General features: G+C 30.3%; 2 protein-coding genes across 4 annotated transcripts in view; one reads left to right on the plus strand and one right to left on the minus strand.

Annotated features, from left to right (window-relative positions):
- Nucleotides 1–748: 748 nt before the first annotated feature.
- LOC100810531 (tubby-like F-box protein 8-like) lies at nt 749–4,830 on the minus strand. Of its 3 annotated transcripts, XM_006588421.4 has the most exons (6): nt 4,699–4,830; nt 4,527–4,561; nt 3,264–3,731; nt 3,062–3,149; nt 1,997–2,129; nt 770–1,801 (listed from the first exon to the last, which is right to left on the minus strand). In XM_006588421.4, the coding sequence occupies exons 3-6, from the start codon at nt 3,609–3,611 to the stop codon at nt 1,078–1,080; spliced, it is 1,293 nt and encodes a 430-aa protein (XP_006588484.1). In that variant the 5' UTR covers nt 3,612–3,731; nt 4,527–4,561; nt 4,699–4,830; the 3' UTR covers nt 770–1,077. The 3 variants fall into 3 exon arrangements, with proteins under 3 accessions (NP_001242014.2, XP_006588484.1, XP_040861552.1); NM_001255085.3 differs by lacking the exon at nt 4,527–4,561 and having other exon boundaries at nt 749–1,801; nt 4,699–4,787; XM_041005618.1 differs by having other exon boundaries at nt 4,527–4,809.
- Nucleotides 4,831–21,413: 16,583 nt separating this feature from the next.
- The window catches only part of LOC100780577 (trihelix transcription factor GT-2), a 3,460-nt gene continuing 1,571 nt past the window's right edge, over nt 21,414–23,302 (plus strand). Inside the window, exons 1-2 of the mRNA XM_041006224.1 lie at nt 21,414–21,931; nt 22,723–23,298. Of these exons, the coding sequence (XP_040862158.1) occupies nt 21,621–21,931; nt 22,723–23,298 (887 nt within the window). The 5' untranslated portion in view covers nt 21,414–21,620. The remainder of the gene's footprint in view (nt 21,932–22,722; nt 23,299–23,302) is intronic.

A 23,302-nucleotide genomic window follows, 5' to 3' on the forward strand; every position in this document is an offset into this window, starting at 1 on the left:
GTCGATTTTATTTGTGAAGATATTAAGTATAAAATAAGAATTTGAGAGTTTAAGTCTTAAAAGGTAGGAAAAAAACTGTAACAAAATCAAATTTACTTACTTTTAATAAGAGAAAGACTTATTTTTCTATAAACAAAGGAAATATTATTAAATGCATTCTAAACTAAGCTCAAAATGAGCAAGGATTTGGAAGCCGAGGACAAAATACATAGTTCAACATTTTTTTTGGTTCTCATCCGATTCTTGTAACACCATTCCAATTTCATGACCATTTCAACAGAAAATACAACTATTGAAAGTTGAAACGCACTTTTCTCTCTTTTGTGGATTAACCTTTGCAAAGCAATGTCTTCACTCCTTTACACGAAGAACTTGTTCTTTCATATTCTTCATTTCAATACCAATCCAGCTCTGAGAAGAGCAGATCTCAATTAATAAAATAAAAATAATACCAAATTCACATTTCTCCAGTTTTTCTTAATTACCTGCCATTTACTTTAATATTAAGTTACCTCTAGACTTTACAATTGTTAAAAAATCTTATCAATTCTTTCTTTAGAGCACTGTGATGACTGTCAGTCTGTCACACTTCTATGGATCTAGTCTCTTTCTTCTGTTCACCTTAAAATCTCAAAAATATTTAGTGCCCGATTTTAAATATATAGCATAACTTAAACTAGAGCCATTTTCGGTATTTGGCATTGTGCATTGGTACCTGTCAAAGTCTTCGAAGTGAAATTAAGATTCTTTGCATTAGAGCAAACAGGAATTGAATGCTACTAAATTTTCATTACATCTTTATACAAAGTATGGAAGTCTACATCATCAAAGTTTGACAAAGATAGTTCAAACTTTAAAGCATACTAAATTGACTGTCCGAAAGAAAAGAGCAATGGCAAGAAAAAAGGAACATGTTCAAAAGAAAAAGGGCAATGGGCAAAAGAAAAAAGGTGCACTGGGCAGAGATTGTTGCATACTTTACATGGGGAGAACAATGACTTAATGAAAGCTTCAACATCCTACAGATATCTAAAATGGAGATTAAATCCTATTTTTCTTACCACATATCTCTTGAAACTATTCACAAGCCAGTTTTGTGTCAAAACTAGTCAAGCATATGGCAAAAGCCTGAAATGCAGAAAGGGGGTATCGATAGTCCATTGTAAACATATCCTTGCCAACCTTGCCAAACTGAAGAATAATCTTGTCAGGGTCAGAAGAAGACTGTGTTGGCTGAGATGGTGTAGGTCCTGTTCCTGTAGGAGCAACGGCTGCTGGCGGTGTTGAGGCAATCAGCTGAAAATTCTTGACAGAGGCAACAGTGACCCTTCCTCTAAAGTTGAGGCACCAACATTGCAGCTGTTCATGCCACCTTGGAGACTTGTTCTTGAGAACTAGTGGTCTCACCTTTCCCTCCTCGTCTTCAATGCCAGTTCCCATTATGTCAGAGAACCTAGAGCTGCTAAACTCGGTTGAATTGTCGATTGATTTTGAGAAGGATATACTCCGGAAAGAATCCTCAAGGGCACGGGGAAGGAGCTCTGGCTGGCCTGGGACAACGCCATTAGGCTCCATGGATGATGCAGGAATTGAGTACATTGTGCAATTCATCCTTCGTGGCCCCCTAGTACCAAGGACATTCAACTCATAGGTGACCTGGGCAATATTGTAGCTGCCGCTAGGGACCTTTGGAGAAACCTTTTTTGAAAACCTACGGCTGCGGCCAGGTGGAGACAGCATAGCATTGTTGTAGGGAGGTTGCGTATCATAAATTATAAACTTGGTGCCAAGAAAATTAGACCTGAAACAAGAAAAATGTAATATAGTATAAGTACATCATGACAAGAAAGCACAGAAACAATTGATTTCTTGCACAACTTCTTGGATTATGGAAAAACAATTATGCATAGCCTAAGATATTATACAAGTCAATGATTGTAAGTGCAAAAATGAATGTCAAGTAAGCCCCAAACGAGTACCCAAAATTAAGTCTTACCTCAGTTTTCCAATATAAGTACTACTAGATCTCGATATGTTATCTGCATCCATTGATATAACATACTCTGTGCAAGTTGTTCTTCTTGTCCGTTTTGCAGAGAGAAGAAACTTTCCATTTTCAACAAGCAAGGCTGCAGGAGCAGAACTGACTTATGAGTCCAAAACAGGTCCCAAAGACAATGACTGACAGGAACATAAAATTGCCAGATGCATAATTATACAGCATATAGTAACATCAACACAATTGTCAACTCAAAATAAGGAATTACTTATGATAACATAGCAATAATTGAACCAATACATTAAGTAGGATAGACCACAAAGCATGAACTATTTGCTCATAATTATAGTGAACCTAAACCATAGACATGCATCACCCACCACTAAAACATTAGCGAAGTGAACAAGCAAAAAGAAAAAATAAATACACCTAGTCAGCAAGGTTGAATATTTAAATGGATTATATGACCATTTGTAAACAATAAAAGTAAGCAATTAAGCATGAAGCGGCATCAACACCCAATCCTTGAGTAACTTGGTAAACCTTAGTTATTATCATAAACTTCAATAAATAAGCAGAAGAAACTCATACGTGGGCCACAGCAAAGAATTTGACCATCATATGTGACACTTGCCAGATATCTAAATTGCACAAATAAGAACTCAGTTTCAATAAAAATTTAATTCGGGCAGGCAATTCCCACTGTCACTTGGAAGCAGTTAGTAAGATCTAGTTTATTGTAACAAAGGTTGCATTTATTGAGTAGATTTGCATTCCAACGTCATAGGCCTATCAATACAAGAAAACAACCACTTGATTCCATCACTTTTTACCAATCCAAAAAAAGAAATGAACAATGTATTCAATTTAGCAGAATTGAAAATCAAGGAAACATAAATAAATTCTACATTCAAAGATGACCTCAACCTGGATTGACAAGGGGGGAAAAGTCAACACATATCAAATGCCATAAGTACATAAATTATACAATAAAAAAAATCACAAAACAAGATTATTAGATAAATCCATATATGTTATAGGTGTCAACAGCATGAAACTTACCAGGGCTAAGGCCAAGGAAGAGGTGGTATGTCAGCTTAGATTTGTCTCTCTTGATGAAACACTGGATGGGTCCATCCCTATGCCCAGGCTGTGAACAAGAATCAACCAAGCATATAAATGTAAGCTTCGGTCATGGTACAAATTTCATATCTTTTTTTGAAGCAATTATTTTAAACATATTTTAGGCACAAAAAAGTCTTACCTGTTTCAAGGAAACAGGGAAAGTAATCTTCCCACAGAATTCAGGACTGCTGACAATTTCTTTGCACATTTCTCTCCAGGACTTGCACACGGCAGCACACGCAACCACATGCTTACGACCAGGCCATGTACTCTCGCTTGCTTCCAATCTATTAATAACATCGCGAAGAAGCTCAGGAGGAAGGCTAGCCCACCGGCTGTTCTGTATAACTGGTGGCTGATCCTGCAACTCGTGGACCAAACTACGTGACTTGCCCCTGTTATGGCCAGGAAGCCTTACCTCAAAACTCCTCCTTGATAGGCTTCCAAATCCATCCCTTACTTCACGAACTATACTGCGGAAGGACATTTGTTCTAATATACTCACAGCCCAGAATTTAATATATAACCAAAGTGCCACTAAAGGAATGAATGTTCCACTCTTGTCACTTGGAGGATGTCACAACTGAAACCTTTGAAAAGTGAGGAGCTGCAAATAAACCAAACTTTATTTTAAATTCCATCTTCAATGCTTAGTGATCAAGAAACAAAAGAGAAGGAAGACAGATAGGGTAAAGCACAAAGTGGAATGAATAAAAAATAAAACTAAAGATTCTCATAAAAAGAAAGCGCCCACATGGACCTAAAGGTTAAAACAACCTAAAATTCCATCCTTTTGTCAGAAACAAGTTTTAAACCTGATTTTGTTAGTCCTCAATCTAACTTAACAAAAGAGCAATTGAAACAAAATAACAAAAAAAAAAAAATACCAAAGATTCTATTTTGTATTAACTTCAACTATATGTAACTGTAGAAGGGAATATATTTGCCCTAATTTTAGTCTATCTTTTCCTCTTTCCTTTGATTTTGACCGGGAAGTTACAAGGTCGCGAATCGAATGAAATGACCCCTCACACGCACATGAGTATAGACACACAAGCACATAAAAAGAAAATAAAGGTCGTCTCTCTAAAACACAGAGATCAAAGAACAAGAAGAGATCTTTAAAGAGCACAAAAATAGATCACAGCTCTAAACAACAACTTTACTATTAACCACATAACAAGAACCCAGAAGAATTCTAGAACCAAAACGCAATTTTTTTTATTATTTTCTTTTGTTTTTTGCAAATTCCCAAAATTACACACCAAAAACAGCACAAAACCAGGGGCTACCCAAATAAATTTTTATAAACCAACAGTCCAAGACTAAAAAAAATAGAAACTTCCAAAAGCAAAAAATTAAAACCCAGAAGAAAAAAGAATCAAAAGAATACAAATCATACCCTTAAAACACCTGGGTCTCGAAGTTTCCCACACCCTAATCTCGGCGAAGAAAAAATAGAATAAATGGAGAAAATTAAAAAAGATAAGAAATTTAACAGAAGAAAGGTGCGTTGATAAACATGGCATCACAGAAGGTGCATCATAGATTAGATGAAGAGGTAGCTGACTAACCGTGATGTTCCAAAGTCTTGTCAGATAACACGTTTTTAGATCCTGTGCTTCACAACTCTCTTTCTCTCTCTAACTCAAAGGCTGACTCTGGACGAGACGCGGACTCCATGCCTTCATTAAATCCAACCCACAAACACGTAGTAAAAACAAAAGTGCTTTATTATTAATTATTAATTACCTTTTTTTTTAAAAGGGCTACTATTAATTACCTTTAATATTATTAATCATAAATTCCTAGTCAAATTGTAAATATTAATAAAACCTAACTTAGGTACAACATTTCAAATAATTTTATTGTTGTTTTTAAGTGCAATAAATTTGTACTAGTACAAGAAAAAATAATAATGATAAAGTTAACATTGGTTATTAATTACTAAAATTACCTAAATTACTGAAGGACTACTAAGATTTTATCTTAGATATCACCGATTTTGGTCTTACGGTATAATAATGAATTTCTTTATTGTGAAGTTGCGGAAATTACGGTTTTGACCTTGACAGTTGACCTATAGAACTTACTATTACTACAAAAGGTAACCGACTAACGATATGTGGTGGGGGATGTGGGTGCTGTGCTCACACTTCACGCTCTGCCTGCGAGGGGGTCGGATAGCATGCGATGCGGTATACGGAGATTTAAGATGGGGACGCAACAGTTTGTGATTGTGACATTATTTTTTGAACAAATAAATAGTGTATCTTCATATTTAATTAATAACTATAAATCATTATTTTATAGTAGATTTATTGCTTTTTATAAAAAAAATCACCTTAAATTCATAATAATAATTTTTATTGATTAAGAATATATAATTTGCTATTAATTGTATTATTAAAATTATCGGTTACCATCACGTGTTGGTTTTACAATTTTTTAAATTCTTTTTATTTTATTAAATTACTCAGTTTGTTATTTTTTACTTTTTTCTTTTAAAATCCGTGCAGGACATAGGTTTTAATGTTAGTTTATTAATAAATTTGTAAGCAGACATCAATCATAGATATTCATGATTATTTCTATGTATTTGTTGATGTTTGTGAATTACATAATTGAGTTATATATATAAAAATAAAGGAAGTGTATTAGTATCAATTAATTATTTAGGATATATTTTTAAAATAATTAAATATATTAATTCGGGAGTAAATGATTTTTATATCAAAAAATAATTTTTTAAAAAAATAATGATGAAAAAAATTAATTTATCATTAGCATACATGTTTAAAATAAATAGAAGAAAATCGTTTCACTTTTTTCATTTAAAAAATATACATTTTAATTTTATTTTTGTTTCCTTTATAATTTTAAATGCTTTTATTTCGTTTTTATTCCTTGTTTTTTCATTTCTTGTATCAAGTGTTCACTACAAGCCGCCAAAACAAAAAATTTAACTCGAATATAACCAATCGAATGTAATAGTAAAAAAGTTTGAATGTATACATTTTTTTATTACAAGACAAATATTTTGGTATAGCAAAGATTTTATACTCTATCCAGGATTGGGAGGATGTCCTGATCTGCATAGAAGTCAGTCAAGTCACAGACAGGGCAGCAGCAAGAGAAAATTTGATTTACAGATAAGTATGAGTTTCATATATTACGCAATTTATGAGTTTATGTAAACAAAATTAATTTTTGAACTTATATTTTACATTTTTTACTCACAAAATGTAAATATACTATGATATAAGTTTAAAAAAATCGTTATTCATAAGAAACTCTAAACGCACAAAATGAATTCTGACAGATAATACATGAGAGAAACTTAAAAAAAAAAGCTTTATATTTTTTTATAATAGAATTATCTTTTTTCCACTTTGTACTTTGAGCCTAGTTTACAATCTCAACAGATATTGCAGTCTTATTATGGACCCGTCTGTTTAACTTTATTTTTTATTTAACAATTAAATATTTAGTTTTATTAAAATAAAATACACAGCTTTTATTTATTTTTATTTGTTAATCTAAAATTTTTAATTTTTAATTTTATTTTTTAAGAAGCAAATCTTATTTACTTTTTTAAAAAATATTTTGTTTAAAACCATTTTTTTCTAAGTTTAATCAAACTGACCCCATGTCTTACATCCATGATCTTTCTTTGAACAAAGGTAGGCATGTAAGCAGAGGAAAAATCATTCAACTTGTATATGATGGAACTATGATTCTATATTCTTAATTTGTCATTGTCTTTCAAATAAAAAATTTGGATTAGAAAACCAATTGGAGCTCAGATAACAGTTTGGTTTTGAAGAGAATATTATCCCATTTTTTTAATTTCGTCAGGCTGATTTTTGTCGATGTATTTGACACTATCGCACTTTAAAATATTTTCTTCGTTTTCTTACTTTTCTTAGGCATTAGCTGTTTTTATTTATTGAAAATCATTTATAAAAGACTGATATTATGACGTTTGAATTTTTCAAGAGATTAGTTCAATGTCTATAATTTTTAATGGATTAATATAATGAAAAGTAAGTTTTTTGATGTACTAAGCTGAATTTATACTTTTGATTTTACAACATGTATACTATCTTCAGATTCAATTATAAATATAAATAAAATAAAAATTAGACTCAAATCTCACAAATATCTTTCAATTACAACTCCTTAAGATTAATGGCTTTTTAAAAAAAATTTATGATATCAAGTTTTGATTAAAAAAAAGTATTTTGGAAAAAAGTTTAGTTTTAAATGTGATTATAGTAAGTTTCAATGACATTAACACCAATATCCTTCAACTAACTGTTTGACTAATTTCTTTAAGGTGTAAAGATAACTGATATAGGTGCTATATTTCTTTTCTATAAAAAAAAAGTTACTGTTTTTTTAATAAAGTTTTCCCTACATACATTATTAGGCATGCTCTAATAATATGCTTAAAAATTCAATTATCTAACAATTGTGACGGTTTATAACGTTATACCATTTTTGTTATTATGGCATTTATTGCTCAGTCATAAATACAATTTTTTCTCTCTTTGTAATTAAAGCTCGACTTTATTTTCTTTTTTTATTAATGAGTTCAACTTTATTTGATTTAACATGTGTTGCTGGTAAATAATATAATGTCTAATTATGATCCGGAGTCTCTAGTAAATTTCCGGTAGTTGGCATGTAAAAGAATTGAAAGAAGGAAGAAGAAGAAGAACATTGCAATTTGTGTAATGGGACTATGATCCATCCGACAATCAAATTAATAGAATCAATGCATTTGTAGATGAAAGTCAACAGGAGTGGTCGTATTCGTACACACAAATTAATCCTTTCATATTGCAAGGATTGGAAATTTTAAAAGTGTTTAAAGGAACTCTAACACAATAGAGTAAGTCAACTTGTAGGGTGATTCAAACTGAAAACAAAACAAAAAAAAACAACGATGAGATGGTGGCTTTATAATTGACTTTTAGTTAAATTTATATACTATTATTTACGCAGCTTCCATTTGTGCAATATTTATGTAATAGAACACTAGTATCTGAAAATATATATGGATAAACATGAATCATCATCATTTCATTTTATTTCTAAAAAGGAAGATGTTTGCAACTTGGTTTCTGGTTTCAACACACCGACGTAGGGGCAATACGCGAAAAAGGCGTTTTTCACGAGACACATTTCTGTGGGAGCGTTTTGTCAATGGATTGGCCCATCGTTTGCTTCGTTCATAAATAATTTTGACCAAAAATTTAACCTTTTTTTCATTAGACCAAGAATTTAATTAAGATATACTGTACGTATACTGATAACGGTTATTTTATACTTTGAAATAAAATATAGCTGTACTCGCATAAAAAAAATTATAGCTGTACAATTCATATTAGGTGTCAACTTAATAAGATAATAATGGAGGCTTTTGTGGGTTTAAGCAGCCGCTTTGAGAGTTGAGATTTATTTCATTTATTTATTATTTATAAATAAATATTAATTACTAATATCATTAGTTTTTTTTTTGCTAGTATAGAATCAGAATTCATGACCTTTCCTTTATTTATTTTTTTCTTCACCGCTAAACTAATCTTATATTTCCTTTAAGTGTTAATATTAACTAAACTTATCAATGCTATACGGATTTTATCTTATTTATAAATTATATACAATTTTAGAAAGTGACCTTTGGTTTTAATAACGAACGGCCATCAACTTAACCTAGCCTGATAAAATAAGAGTTTGCACTAAGGTTATAAATTCAAAACCACAGACAAAGACATGCTATTTAAAACAATATATTTCTTCAATGAAATAAAAATAATGGCCATCTTATTGAGATTATCACAGAGACGAGTTAAAGTAATTTTAGTTTTTATATATGTTACGATGTGAACTTTATGCATTATTGTGTGTTAGGATACTAATCATAAGCGTGCCTTTAGTTTAAACTTTCAAGAACTAAAACATCGTCTTTGAAGATTTAAACCACCACAAGTAGAATGCTATGCATACTGTGTCAAAAAAAAAATGCCATGCATACATCTTCTAGAGATGTTAGAATGGGTCAAATCTTATGGGTCTATTTAAATGTCTATAAGTTTGGTTGGGTTATATGGATGAACTCCACTAATCAGATTGACCAAGTAAGATTGAATTTTGGGTTAAATTTTTTAATTCAATAACAAAATGAGTTTAACCTAATTCAATCCTTTTTTTTTTTTTTTTACAAATTGAAGATGAGTTGGATTGAGTTGCTCCATTCATTAAAAACAAAAAGCTTGGTTATAGAGATTTCTCCAACAGAGGGTAAATAAATAGTGGTTGAAATGGGGCATCACCATGAACTAAACTGATCTAGCTACCAATCCCAAGTTCCTATTGTATGTACAAGGTTGGTTTGGATTGTTCTAACCTTTTGGGACATGCTAGGTGCACCCAACAACATTGCTGGTACACCCAACAATTAGGTGAATGAACAAAAAAAATAATTTCGGAAGAACAATTTGTATTATACTGGAAGAACCTTCTTCCGGAGAAGCTATCGGAAGAAGGTTCTTCTGGATAAACAATTTGTTCTATCGGAAGAACTTTCTTTCGGAGAAGCTACTGGAAGAAGGTTCTTCCGGTAGAACAAATTGTTCATCCAGAAGAACCTTCTTCCGGAGAAGTTACCGGAAGAACTTCTTCCGGTAGCTTCTTCAGAAGAAGAAGGTTCTTCTGGTAGAATAAATTGTTCTATCGGAAGAACCTTCTTCCGAAAGAAGAAATTATTTTTTTAATACAAGGACAATTTTGTCCATTTACCTAATTGTTGGGTGTACCTAGCATGTCCCTAACCTTTTCTATAGGTGACCCAAAGGTTGGAGAAAAGGCCATTCAAAGGCTCTATTGGTGTTTGCCACTCATTGGGCTTCAACTTCCGATAACTCAGCTGGTATATGCGCTTCTCGAAGAAAATATGGCTTTTACTTCCTGCAATCCCTTTTTGATACCTGCACCCTCAGAAAATCAAAATGGTAGTGTATTAGTTATACAGGGGAGTGGAAATAGTAATAGCCTTTTCTTATTTTGTTTTTGACAAAAATTATATCCTTTTTTTAAAAGTAAACCAAAACATGCAGATAACTTTCGGGATCTTCTTGCAGTAGTGTAGTTTCCTCTCGGTTTGTCTTGTTTTCTTCCCTTACTGTATCCAAAAGAAAAAAGTAAACCAAGAACATCATATTCTTTTTCTGGGTCCATATTCTAGTACATCCTTTGAAAGATAAGCACAACACAACTCTGGCTGTTGTTTCCTGCACTTCCCAAATTGCCTCCTGCACTTTTTCCATAATGTTTTTTTTTTTTTTTACATTATGGATTAGTCATTATGGCAGCCGAAAGAAAGTGCATTTCAGAATTTAACTTTACATTTGGGATTGGTCATTCCAGAAGGCAAAAAGGGAGTGCAGGAAGCAATAACCTATAACTCTCAATATAACCCGTTACTGTATCATTTTTTTATTGGGTTTCATCGCTTATGTATGTAATCCATTCGTGGTTTTAGTGTTTAGTAGCTATCCAAAAACTATTCTTGGTACATTATTTGCAAGTTTTTTCAACTTCAGTATAATCGGCATCATGAAAGCAAGAAGAGATGTGCTTATTTTTAAATGTAATTTCTTTGATTTCTCATTAACATTATATAAACATATTCAGTGTAAAATATGAAATAAAAACAGGGATATGTTAACACGGTTTCTCTTTCTAAACTGATACATACTTTACAGAATAATTCTAACTTGGGAAAATAATTTTCTTTCAATTTTTATAATTTTATAATTTTTCTATTTTCATTTTTGTTGTTTAAGTAATAAACAAGATAACTCGATCCAGCTTGAACAAATTCAAGTTGGTATAGCACTTAATGTTACCTTTAATTTAACCCGATCAAATTTTAAAACTTGAGAGGAGTAACTAGGCGGATTATTCAATTTAGTAAAAAAAAATTCTATAATAAGAAATAATGTAAATTAATTTAAATGAAAACAGAAAAGTGAATTCTACAGCTTTAATGATGACACGATAATATTAAAAAAAGACGTGTAACATAGTATTTTAAAAAATATAGGAAGTTTAATTTAGATGCCACATTAAATAATAGTAGTAGTTTGTACAAAGGAGGTTTAATTTAAATCATTCAGGTTCACCAAAAAAAAAAATCATTCTTAGTTTTTCACGTGAAAATTTAATGTTATTTAAATTTACACAAACTCTTACCAGAATCAAACTCATTGTACATGCATTTACTTCATTTGAATAAAAAATAACGATAGCAAAGATGGAAACCGTCATTTTCTGTTTCTCTTTCACATTATCAAGCAATAAATTCCGTATCTCTGTGAGTGAATGCATAGCTTAGCTAGCACAGCCCTGCAAACTAAGGTAGCTGAAAATTACTTATTCGAGTTGGCATAAAATTCCTCTTGGGGTCCATTTGGTAGAATAAAATGAAATGAAAGTGTTATGAGATGAAAAAATTCAAATAAAATAAAGGATAAAAATATAAATTTCATCTTATTTTACTATTTATTTCATTCATTTTTTGTTATCTTTAATGCAAACCAAATAATTCTTAATCTGGTATATATACGAGTGACTGTTGAAGCAACACATCATTACCCCAAAGTTTCATCATGTGGATGGGTCCAAATCTATGACCTACCCTTGGTTTGGCTTCAAATGGTAACCAAACAGTAACATATGGTCCCTTCAAGTTTAAATTGTTCGACACTGCACTTGATCCTCCTAAGATTTATGTCAAGGAAGAAAATAGCAACATGCATTAGTGGTCCTTAAATTATGTAAACACTAGCTACAAAAGTAATAATGCTATCTCGGTACGTATATGTAGAGCACCATCCAATGCCGTAACCATTTCTGTGTGTAATTAATTTTCTCCTGCTTAAGCATGCTATTCAAATTTGACAGCACAAATAAATATTCACCTGTTTATTACAGTTGGTGGGCGCAAGGGAGATGCATGTGCACTATATGAACTACTTTATTCTTTTGTAAGAATATTTACAATTTTTTCGACTTTAAATTTATATTTAAAAAATTAACCCAATTGAATCAATAGCTCAATACAAAAAATGTGTTTTTCTGTTCACCAAAAGGTTGTGGCACTAATGAACTTTTCTCATTGATTAGTTGCATTAGCCCCTATTCTTGTTTTTATTTTATTCTTAAAAATGATAAGAGAGCATTTTCAAGTCAATTATTAAAGATTAGGTTAATTGACAATCTTGCAGAGTATTGCAGCTTAATTAATGTATTTAGGAGGATTAGTTAATTGCCTTAAGTGGTTAATGCTTATTCAAGACTCAAAACAGAATAATTGAGATATGAAGCAAAAGAATTATTAATGACTAAATTTACGTTTGGATTATGTCCTCCGTTTGATCTCCTCATATTCGTGATGTTTACAGTGTACTCACCTTTTTGGAAACATGAAACTTGAAAAATAATCTCTCAATTTTCTAACACATTCTAATTTGAAGTTATTGATAGCTTTAATAATATAGCTAAGTGATAGCGTTCGCATAACTGAAAGTATTAATTAGCTAATATTATCCACCGCTAATAGATGGAATATGTATCAGTGATTAAGGAGCTTCAAATTAATTTTGCTTTTAAAGACGAGGAAATTATTAATGCGAATAGTTATCTCCTGTTTTCTAAAGTCTAAACTACAGTAGTATGTTGCATCACTACACTTTAATTTACATAACGCATATATGCATCTTTAATTTATTCTTATTAAATAGGAGTTAATATGTAATTGAATGTACTTTGTCATGTACTGCTGCATCTTTGAAATTAATCGGTTAATGTATCTTGGGAATTGCCAAATCAATTTAAGGAAATTTATTCCATCATTTTTGTTATTTATCGTCAATATAGCAATTTCAGTCATGCTTGTATCAATAACATGATTTGAGATGAATTGAAACTCCTACGTATTGCTACTGTCTCCGTCACGGGCAATTTGTTTACAACTTCATAATGACTAATAAGTCTATACCAACCTTTATTTATGACTACGTTGGGCAAAATATTTCAAACAAGATTCTAGCTTTTTATTTTTTTTATAAATTAAAATGTCTTTCCCACGAACAAAATCTGTTCTATAGGTTTGTGTCTTTGTTTCTTGAGTTCCAAGGTATCATTCAATCGAGTGAAAAGAAAAAAAAAAAAAGATGAAAGTTTTAAATTAAAATAGTGTGTAAAATTATGGGTTTTATATTATTTTATTGTTTAATGTTTTTTTTTGTGTTTTTTTTTGTCTGCAAACGAAGGAGCCTAAGAAGAAAAGAATTGCTATTCAATTTGATTTTAAATAGGTAATCTTAAAATTTTGATTGAGATAAATTTAAGATATCTCTCTCCCAACGTATCCTAAAAACATCCTAGCTTAATTAAAGCCTTAAACGTAGAAGTTTAAACAGTCCTAGTTGCCAGCCTAGACGACGCCTTGGGTATGAAGGTAAGCTAAAAAGCTACAGAATCGTTAAACTATGGGAATTATAGAATTGTTGGCGGCTTTCTATATAATACTATTAATTAACTTAACTGTGACGTTTTTAATTACTTCAAACGAGAACTGAACTCAACAAATAACTTAATATATCCACGAGTTTAATTTTTTTAATATATGTAAAACACTAAAATTGGTATTTTATCCTGTACATTATATAGAATACGTGTTTGTTTTATATAACTAAAATTTATAATAAATATATAATTATAAATATATAATAATATTATTATAACTAAAATTTGTAAAAAAAAAACTATTTTTGAACATATAAATTAGAATTTAATTTTATGATAAATAATTTATATTGTAATGCAGGGCTATTTTAAATTACTAATAATATTATTTTAAAATTCAAGTTAGAACCAAAAAATATAAAAAATAATTGATTAAAAGAGAAAAGGGATACAGAAAAAATTCCAAAAATATTTTCATTGAAAAATGATAGCTACAAACACTCTAGAAAAGTGTGTGTGACGCTAGTCAGAATAAAATAAGATTAATAAATATACATAAGTATCTTATCTTTGTACTAATTAATGATAGTTACTTATTTCTTTTATAAAAACATTATTTTAAAAAACTAAAAGGTATAAAATATATTTTAAAATATTTTCATTATTAAAATTTTATGTCTAAGTTATATAAAACGAAAATATATTTATTAAGGTAGTAATATTTAAAATAGATGTTTATATAAATTAAAATGATATAAAATATGTATAAATATAAAATTTATTATAAAAAATTTAGATACATATATTTATCACAATAATAAAAAAATATAAATTATAAATTTAACAGGACACAATATATTACACTAGTTATCTAGATAATATATAGTTTATTATAAGTCAACACACAACAGATTAATATCCTTAAAAATTTATAAATAAGGATAGTACTCCAACTCAATCTCTTTCTTTCTAGTTAGAAGCTTTTTCTTGTGTTGGAAATAATCGTTATTATTATCAATTCCATAACAAATGACTAATCTCCACCATTATCTTAATTCAACAATATCCCTAGCTATCTTTCTTTATTCTGAGTATAGTTTTAAGTTAGACCAGTATATGTGCGCGCGCGCATTGCGTTTCTGGACATGCCGAATGGAAATTACCTGGTACCTTTCCATGATTTAATGATTAACACTAAGCCAGACGGGAGGCAATTAGTAGTATCAGTTCAAAAAACATTGTTTATTTTGTATGATCAAGCTCCATATATATTAAGAATCTCTCCCAAATGACCATGATTAGATAAAATTATGATATTAATGCAATTGTTTATGTAATCCTTCGTTAATGGGTCACAATCATAAAATTTCCTTCACGGAAAGATAACCGATCCTGATCATTAGTCTTATATGATAATATATTCACTTAGGATTGCGATTGGATCAACAAATCATCCAACGCGTGACTCTCCTTTCAGAATTTATTAATTACTTTCTGGTTATACATGTTCACCACAATTGACATAAGAATAATAATTATTTGACAATTGAGCTAATTAACAAATTAAAGGAGAAGCATATGGTAGGGGTTTTGAGTAAAAGCCATATAAATTTTAAGGTTAAACCACATGGAAGACATAATTTCCTGGGAGCATTCACATCACATGCCCTCCACGTTAAGCATCACCCCTCAGCCAGCAAGGCACATATCAGGTAATAGTTGTGCCATGCAACTGTCCAGGCTAGCAAGGTTAATGTCTGCTGAGTTATATAGGGAGAATATTGTTCATCCACATAGAAATTGTTAATTCACTTAATTGTATATTAATGTTTTTAAGGGTCTTCTTAATATATATATATATATATATATATTGTTCATCTAGTTCATTAGAAAAAATGAATCTACCTGATTTAAAATTTGATCGAAAAATAAGTATATAAAATCTAATAAATAATTATTTTTGTCAAGAATTGAACTTGAATAATAATCAACGATTCAACTTTAATTTTAACACATTAATCATTTATGTCTATTGTCTAATAACTACGTTAATATAATATCTCAGACAAATTACATCAGAATGAGAGAATTGGAAGAATGTATAGATATGAGACAGTAAGTTAAGGATAACTTAAAAGAATTCATTAGTATTATTTATGCTGACAAAATACAATTACTTTTTTATATCCTATAAAATTATGGGATGAATGATCTTCTCAGAAGTTTATAAAAAAGTATGTGAGTGAAAATAAAATACGTTGAAAAATCCCTTATTGATTTGTGGGATCATTCATGGATCCTAAAAACAAACATAACTGATTGTAGAGGTCTCGGAAAGGATTATCTATAAAGAGTTCTGATTGATAGAAGATTCATTCTAACCAACAAAAATATTCAGTGATATATCACCATGTGAAATACCGTAAAATATGAGCCACCGAGAAATCAATAATTAGAAATGTTACATCTACCGTCCCATAATTAGTTTAGCTAATAAATTTTAGGGTGGATTTAATATATTGGATACGATTGAATCCTTGAGAATATAAAAAGGTCTGGTGTATAAGCAAAGTATTATTAAGAGATCAAGTACGTACAATTTTTTTGTCATAAAGATATACACGGATAAAAAAATATTAAGCAAATTCCAGTTATTTTTCACAAAAGTGAAAAAGCAGATCGGGCATACGAACTTATTTCTTTATATAGCTTGGCATTTCTATACCTACCAACAAGGGTCGACAAGCATGATCGAAAGTTATGTATGAACTGTATAAAACAAAATTTATTTTGTGATTAGTCGAACTGATCACTACGTTAATTAGTCACGTAGATGGACATTGGACTTGAACTTTAATCGCTCTTGAACCGTCTAGACAAAGATAGAAGGTGAGTTGGCAATGGTTGAAGACAAGTCATTCACAATTGCAAAGCACTGTAATACTTAAGTGTGAATGGTTGCAAACTGGACGGAGGTGTTTGTTTCAAGCACATTGACAACCTCTATAGTCTATTTCAGCGTGTTTGCAGATTTACCGTCTGCGATCTGGATTCACTTGATCCAACGCCCACGCAAAACACTATATAAATACAAGTAGTTAAGATTATAATTCTACTCTTGTCCATCTTATAGGACAAAGGATAATAATGCTAGGGGTCAACTATTATCTTGCAAGGTAAAACTATCCATCATGTTATATCATAAAGTGATGATTCTATTAAATACAACGAGGATTATACTCCTAAAGATAACTAGAGTTGTTAAAAAAGACTTGACTAATTAGACCTAACAAGTCATACTCTTATTTTGTTGTCCAAATGAAATTGTGTTGATTTGGCTCGGCTTGATTAACCAAATAGGTCAGGTCGATTTGATAAAAAGTCTAAAAACTAATAGATCTATTTGATACGATATTTTATTTATTTTTATAAAATATATAAAAGAAGGAAAACGAGATTGAGTCAATTAGGACGAATCAAAAAATTAGTGACTCATAAAAATTATATTGTATCATATCAGACGACGGCCAATTTTAACAACTCTAGAGGTAATCCTAGCTTGTTCATTATAAAGGATGATAAGATCAACTATTATCTTGCTAGGCAAAACTTGCATATATGAGCTAGATACAAAGCTAAGGTGATGAATTGCATATTAATAGACTTTTGTATATATATTTGAAAAGACCAAAGTATATAAAGAATTAAATATTAATAATAAAATATTTATTTTTATTTTTATATATTCTATAAACATTTTATAGGTAATAGCGTGCGGACACATCGTTGTTAAATAATAATAATATAAAATTTTGTGTAAATAACTAAAAAATTAAGATTAACTAAACTTAATTAATAAGTATAATTTTAAGAAAATAAAGAATAAAAATAACAAAACGTGAGATATGTTTAATTACATGAGACATTAAGAATGAGAAAATTTAAATAATTTAGTTACACTCTACTTTAATCAGCATGTAGAGTTTAAATTTCAAAGATTGTTAACCAATTAATAATGACTTTAAATATTGTGAATTTTAATGTTATTAATATAAAAAAAAATTCAATACAATCCATGATTGAATTCTAAAATACGAGAGTTGATTAATTGTCTTGGTGAAAAACTAGTTATTGATTTCTAAAATTTATTTATTCTTTTAAATATTATGTTTCGATATTTTATTTTAAACAGAAAATAATGTCTTTTTGTCATTCATTGTTTTTGTTGATTTCTTGATTAAAATTTTTGTTTATATTCCATCCTTGCGATTATTTGATGTGGTAGGATGAATGTTATTATCACACTTGCGACTAAAGTTAATTTCTCTGCCTAAACTCCCACTTCTTTTCTATGGGTTCATTCATATCATTATGATTCATGTCTTCTTTTTTGGCTGCCACGAAACTTTTGTAGATTCCTTTACCCTCAATTAATGTTTCATATGCATGCACATTATGCAGGTGGTTCAAAGATAAAACAAGGGGCTAATATATTGAGAGGGAAAAGCCACACGGAATAATATTGGCTGTGAAAAGCTTTTCTTTTTGTGTATTTACAACGCACAATAGGGTCGACAATACGAAACAAACCAGCTAACATACGCATAAAAAAATTGTACATAAACAAAAGGAAATGATCTCTCTCTCTCTCTCTCATTCACTCACTTCTCAATTATTTAACCATATAATATGATTCATTATATACCGCAATAATTTTTACATGGTGTCACACCTTGCATCATTTGATAGATGTTTACCTACCTTACTTCTCCCCCTACAACTCCCACTCTTCAACATCAAGTACTAACATACCCTTTTAATTTTCTAGCTTATCTTTTCCTTTTACTTTCTCTTTTCCCTTTTAAATTATAGTATGCGCTATGAACATATTCTACTGCGGCGGTATATTAATAACTTCAAAGCAAACTATTAAAAATAAAGAAACAAGGAAAGAAAACACAAAAATGGTGATAAATGCGCTTATAAATAATTAATTATTCGGGTCCCAATCTTTGGCATTATATCTTACCTTGATCCATGTCATCCGTTCAATAATTGAGTTCTAATGATTTTTTGTTTCGCGGTTCTTCGTATGCATATAATACACATATACGTATTTATCATTTCAACGAAATTATATTTTAATAAGAAAATTGTATTTTCATGGCCATTGACATTTTCCTATAAAAAAAATATGGTCCTTGATATTTAAGCCAAATAATTACTTAGAAGATCTTAGAGGTTAACAAACTGAGCCAAATCGTTTTTTTTTTTTTTTTTCTCATCCTTCATTTACTAAGTAATATGTCTAGTCTCCGTAACCCAAAAACTGTACCACCAGAGAGGAAGACACTTACAATTTCATGTGCATAGAGAGATAGACAAAGACTAACCACATGATATATATATATATATATATATATATATATATATATATATATATATATATATATATATATATATATATATATATATATAATGTAGTTTATTTTATTTTTACATGTTTATACTTTTAATACCTTGTGATCTTATAGGAATTCAACAAAGTAAATATTCGTATTCATACTTTAAAGAGTCATGTATCATTAATCAGGTTAATTCTCATTTATAAATTCATGAAATTGATAATATTTTATTTAATTAAAAGACAAATTATAGATTTTAATAAATGGAAATTGATATAATATTTATATATATTAACTTAAAATATATTTTTAAAAGGGGCTTATATTTTTTACTATATTTTTCTTAAAGAATGAGACGTGTTATATATTTTAACCAATTTTTAAAATAATTTTAACTAATTATGTATGTATTTTTACGATTTAAATATTTTCTTTTGGAATTCCATGTAACTAATTATATATTTTTCATAATTTAATTTTTTTTTTCTTCTAAATTTAGAAATATTTGTACAATTGTATACTTGGTCTTTACTTGTATGGAAGACGAACTGAACAAAACGGTCATTTCGATTCAAGTTCAATTTCTAAAAACATACAATTTTCTTTTCAGGTAAAATGCCAAAAAAATAATATTGGCTCATAAAGTCTACCACGTTGAAGCACGTTGTGGGGTCATTACAAGTTAATGGTGAAGTCTTAGATCCAAAAAAATACAAAATATAAAAATAAAGCTCACTTTATCACCTTCTCCTCTTTTACATCTAATATCTAATTGGACATTTATTCACATTGAAGAAGAAAAGGGAAGAATTGACTCAATAACTATATAGTTAGTGATAACCATTGAATGTACAATCACCTCATATTGTACACACCGTAGCCGATGGTCCCTAATACAAATTTTAATAATTGGTGAAACATGAGGCGTTAGAAGATAATTAATTATTGAAAAATTCATTCTATTTATTGTGTTAGGTCGTAGCTAACTGAATTTGTCACCGGTTACTTCCCTTCATGAATGGTCTTTGCCTTCACAAAGTGACCTACATCTACGATCTATCTAACCAAAAGTAATTAATTCATATCATATAAGAAGACAATTAATTCATCAGCTTCAACTAACTTGACCAAAATTAGTAAAATACTAACGAATGCGTTTCCTTTAAATATTATGGATAAAGAAACAAAAAAAAACATTTAATATTTACTTTCTTAAATAATTGAAATTATTTACTAAAATATGAAATAGATTTTAATTAGTAATCTTTACAAAAAAGAAAAGGACACCTGATAACAACGCCTAATTAGTATTAATTTCTTAACTACAAGCTTGAATATAATCAAAATTAAAATGTCTTGTAAGAAAATTATTTTTGAAAATATTCTTAAAAAATACATTTGTTAAAATTAAGTTAATCTAATTGTAAAATATCCTTCATAAATAATTTATTAAACTAATTGAGAAATGCAAAAATAAGTTAATAATGTGACTATGGGTTTAATTTTAGTGCATAAACTGAACAATCATAAGAGATCATTCTAGATATAAATTATAAGATATTTGTTTTATTCATCGTATCTCTTCTTAGTGGTTTTCTTAAAAAAATTCTAGGTTTAGACATATTTAATTCAATTTCACAGGCATTATAGGGATGTGGTAAAAGCACCTAATGATAAGTACAAAAACAATTGAAAGTATATCCCCCTGAGGCCTGAAGGCTAAGGTCATTATACAGCCGTTAAAGGAAACTTGGGACTGAGAGTTGTATGATTAATTAATGGTCAATGATATCCATCTCAAGGGGGGCAATTAGGTAATTTCAATTTATCCTTTGCCACTGAAATCCAAAAGCCCCCAATAAGCAAAGCTGACCTACATGGCCCAACTTATCATCTACATCGTCCCTATCTGCAGGCTGTTCCCACTACTACATATATTAAAATTTTTCAAAAATATATATGATATACGTATAGAAAAGAATTTATTAATATTAATATTATTATTATCTTTTCCATTTTTATCATTATTATTTTCTCCTTTAAAGGATCCATGTTATAATTTTATCCCTTCGCTTTTCTTTTGCTTTTTCCAGCACTTACGTATAACACACATTAAGAGAGAACCCCAAACCAAAGCCACTCATCTCTGTAATATGGTGTGTTCTTTTTTTTTAGAGTCGATGAAAAATGAAAAAAAATAAAAAATAGGCGAAGATTCCACAGCCCTAATCAACAAAAATAAAATAATAAGAACAATAATAATCATACACACATACAGCAAGAAAAAGTTAAGTGAGGCTGAATCAAAGGCTAATATTTCTATTTTTCTATGATGAAATTGACAGATCCCACCACCTAAAAATAAACAAATCTATTATATTCAACCCTCCCAAAAGGGTCCCCTTCTCCATGCGCATAATAAAACCCCTGAAAGACGATACTATTCCCTTTATTTTCTGATATATTCCCTTTTTCTTTTCTTTCTCAAGCTGCTGTAATATTGCTTACCTAGCTAGCTAGGTAGGGACATCTCTCTCTCTTTCTATCTATCTATGGAGCTTGGAGACACTACCACAGTGATGGAAACGTCGTCCGGTGAGGCTGTGGCGGCGCATGGCGGTGGCGAGGTGATTATGATGGATGCGAATTCCGGTGAAGAAGAGAATAATAATCATAATAATAAAGGAAAATTAGAAGAGGGTGGTGGAGAAGAAGAAGAAGGTGACAATAAGATCAACAACTCATGCGGTGGAAACAGATGGCCCCGCCAAGAAACTTTGGCTCTCTTGAAGATAAGGTCCGATATGGATGTTGTGTTTCGAGATTCAAGTCTTAAGGGTCCACTTTGGGAAGAAGTTGCAAGGTACACAACACACATATAACTATATAATTCACTATTCATGTATGTTTATTTTCTGGTTTTTGTGTTTGTGTGCCTCAGCTTCTCCTCCATCTTTTTCTATTCAGCTTTTTCTTTTCACTTTGTTTTGCTAGCTTCTTCAAGATCATGCATGAAGATTTATGAGTTCGTTTTCAATTTCCAAACCAATCAGTTTGTGAAACCCATTTGTTGTCAGTGGATTTTTATTTTTTATTTTAATGAATTATTTGGGAGGCTAGGGAGGGAGCGGGGGTACCTTATTATAATTTATATTTTCTAGTATACATAATTAGATATATAATAATTATTTAATCATACTCCTAGATTCCGTAGTAATAAGATTACCCAGATGCCATTCAAATCATTCAGCTGAAATCCTTTGGGAATAATATAACGAGTCCATATATAGTTGCAACAAATCATGTTGTGATGACAGAGTTAAACATGTATTCTGCAGGATTTGCTCAATCAAATTTAATTTGTTGAGTTTATCTTCTTCTTAATTTCTTGGTTTCATCCCTTCATATGATCGGTTGATTTGTGTACGTCTTATTTATTGTTCAGTTCTCTTTTAGGTATTAACTACCATCATGTTTTTATTAGTACGGCAAGACCGTCTAAAATTTTACCTTTCTTTAAGTGAAAAGAAGTAGCTTTATTTTTTTGTTTTATTTTCACTGTTTCCAATTTTCAATGGATATATATGATGATGATCATAAAATTTGATCATTCTCTCTCTTTCTTCTCTCTCTCTCTCTATTATATATGTGTAGGAAACTATCAGAACTGGGTTACCACCGAAGCGCTAAGAAGTGCAAGGAGAAATTCGAGAATGTGTACAAGTACCACAAAAGAACCAAAGAGGGCAGAAGTGGGAAACACGAGGGAAAAACCTACAAATTTTTTGATCAATTACAAGCTCTTGAGAATCAATTCACAGTCTCTTCTTACTCGCCAAAACCACAACCCACTTTGGCAACAGCAACAACAACAACAAACACAATAACATTACCACCCCCAACCAGGCCAAGTGCCATAACACCAATCTCTTATGTCACCACCACTGTTCCGTCCACAAACCCTACAATCATATCTCCTTCACCACCACAACCACCAACCAATGCCACCACGACAACCACAATCACTTCTCCAACAGTAGTAACCAACCCTAGAAACCCTCCACAACCCAACAACAACAACAACAGCAATAACATCCCTTACTCTTTGCCCAACATGAACAACCTCTTCTCAACAACTTCAACTTCTTCTTCCACGGCCTCGGATGAGGACTTGGAAGAGAAGTACCGTAAGAAGAGAAAGTGGAAGGACTACTTCAGGAGGCTCACGAGGCAA

Source organism: Glycine max, chromosome 10, assembly GCF_000004515.6.
Source record: "Glycine max cultivar Williams 82 chromosome 10, Glycine_max_v4.0, whole genome shotgun sequence".
Classification (NCBI taxonomy): Eukaryota; Viridiplantae; Streptophyta; class Magnoliopsida; order Fabales; family Fabaceae; genus Glycine; species Glycine max.

Coding starts and splice junctions, on each gene's coding strand:
- LOC100810531 (NM_001255085.3), bottom strand. CDS start 3,611: ATGTCCTTCCGCAGTATAGTTCGTGAAGTAAGGGATGGATTTGGAAGC. Junction 2,130..3,061: donor CTTCCTTGGCCTTAGCCCTG/GTAAGTTTCATG, acceptor CTGCTCCTGCAG/CCTTGCTTGTTGAAAATGGA. Junction 1,802..1,996: donor ACTTATATTGGAAAACTGAG/GTAAGACTTAAT, acceptor TTCTTGTTTCAG/GTCTAATTTTCTTGGCACCA.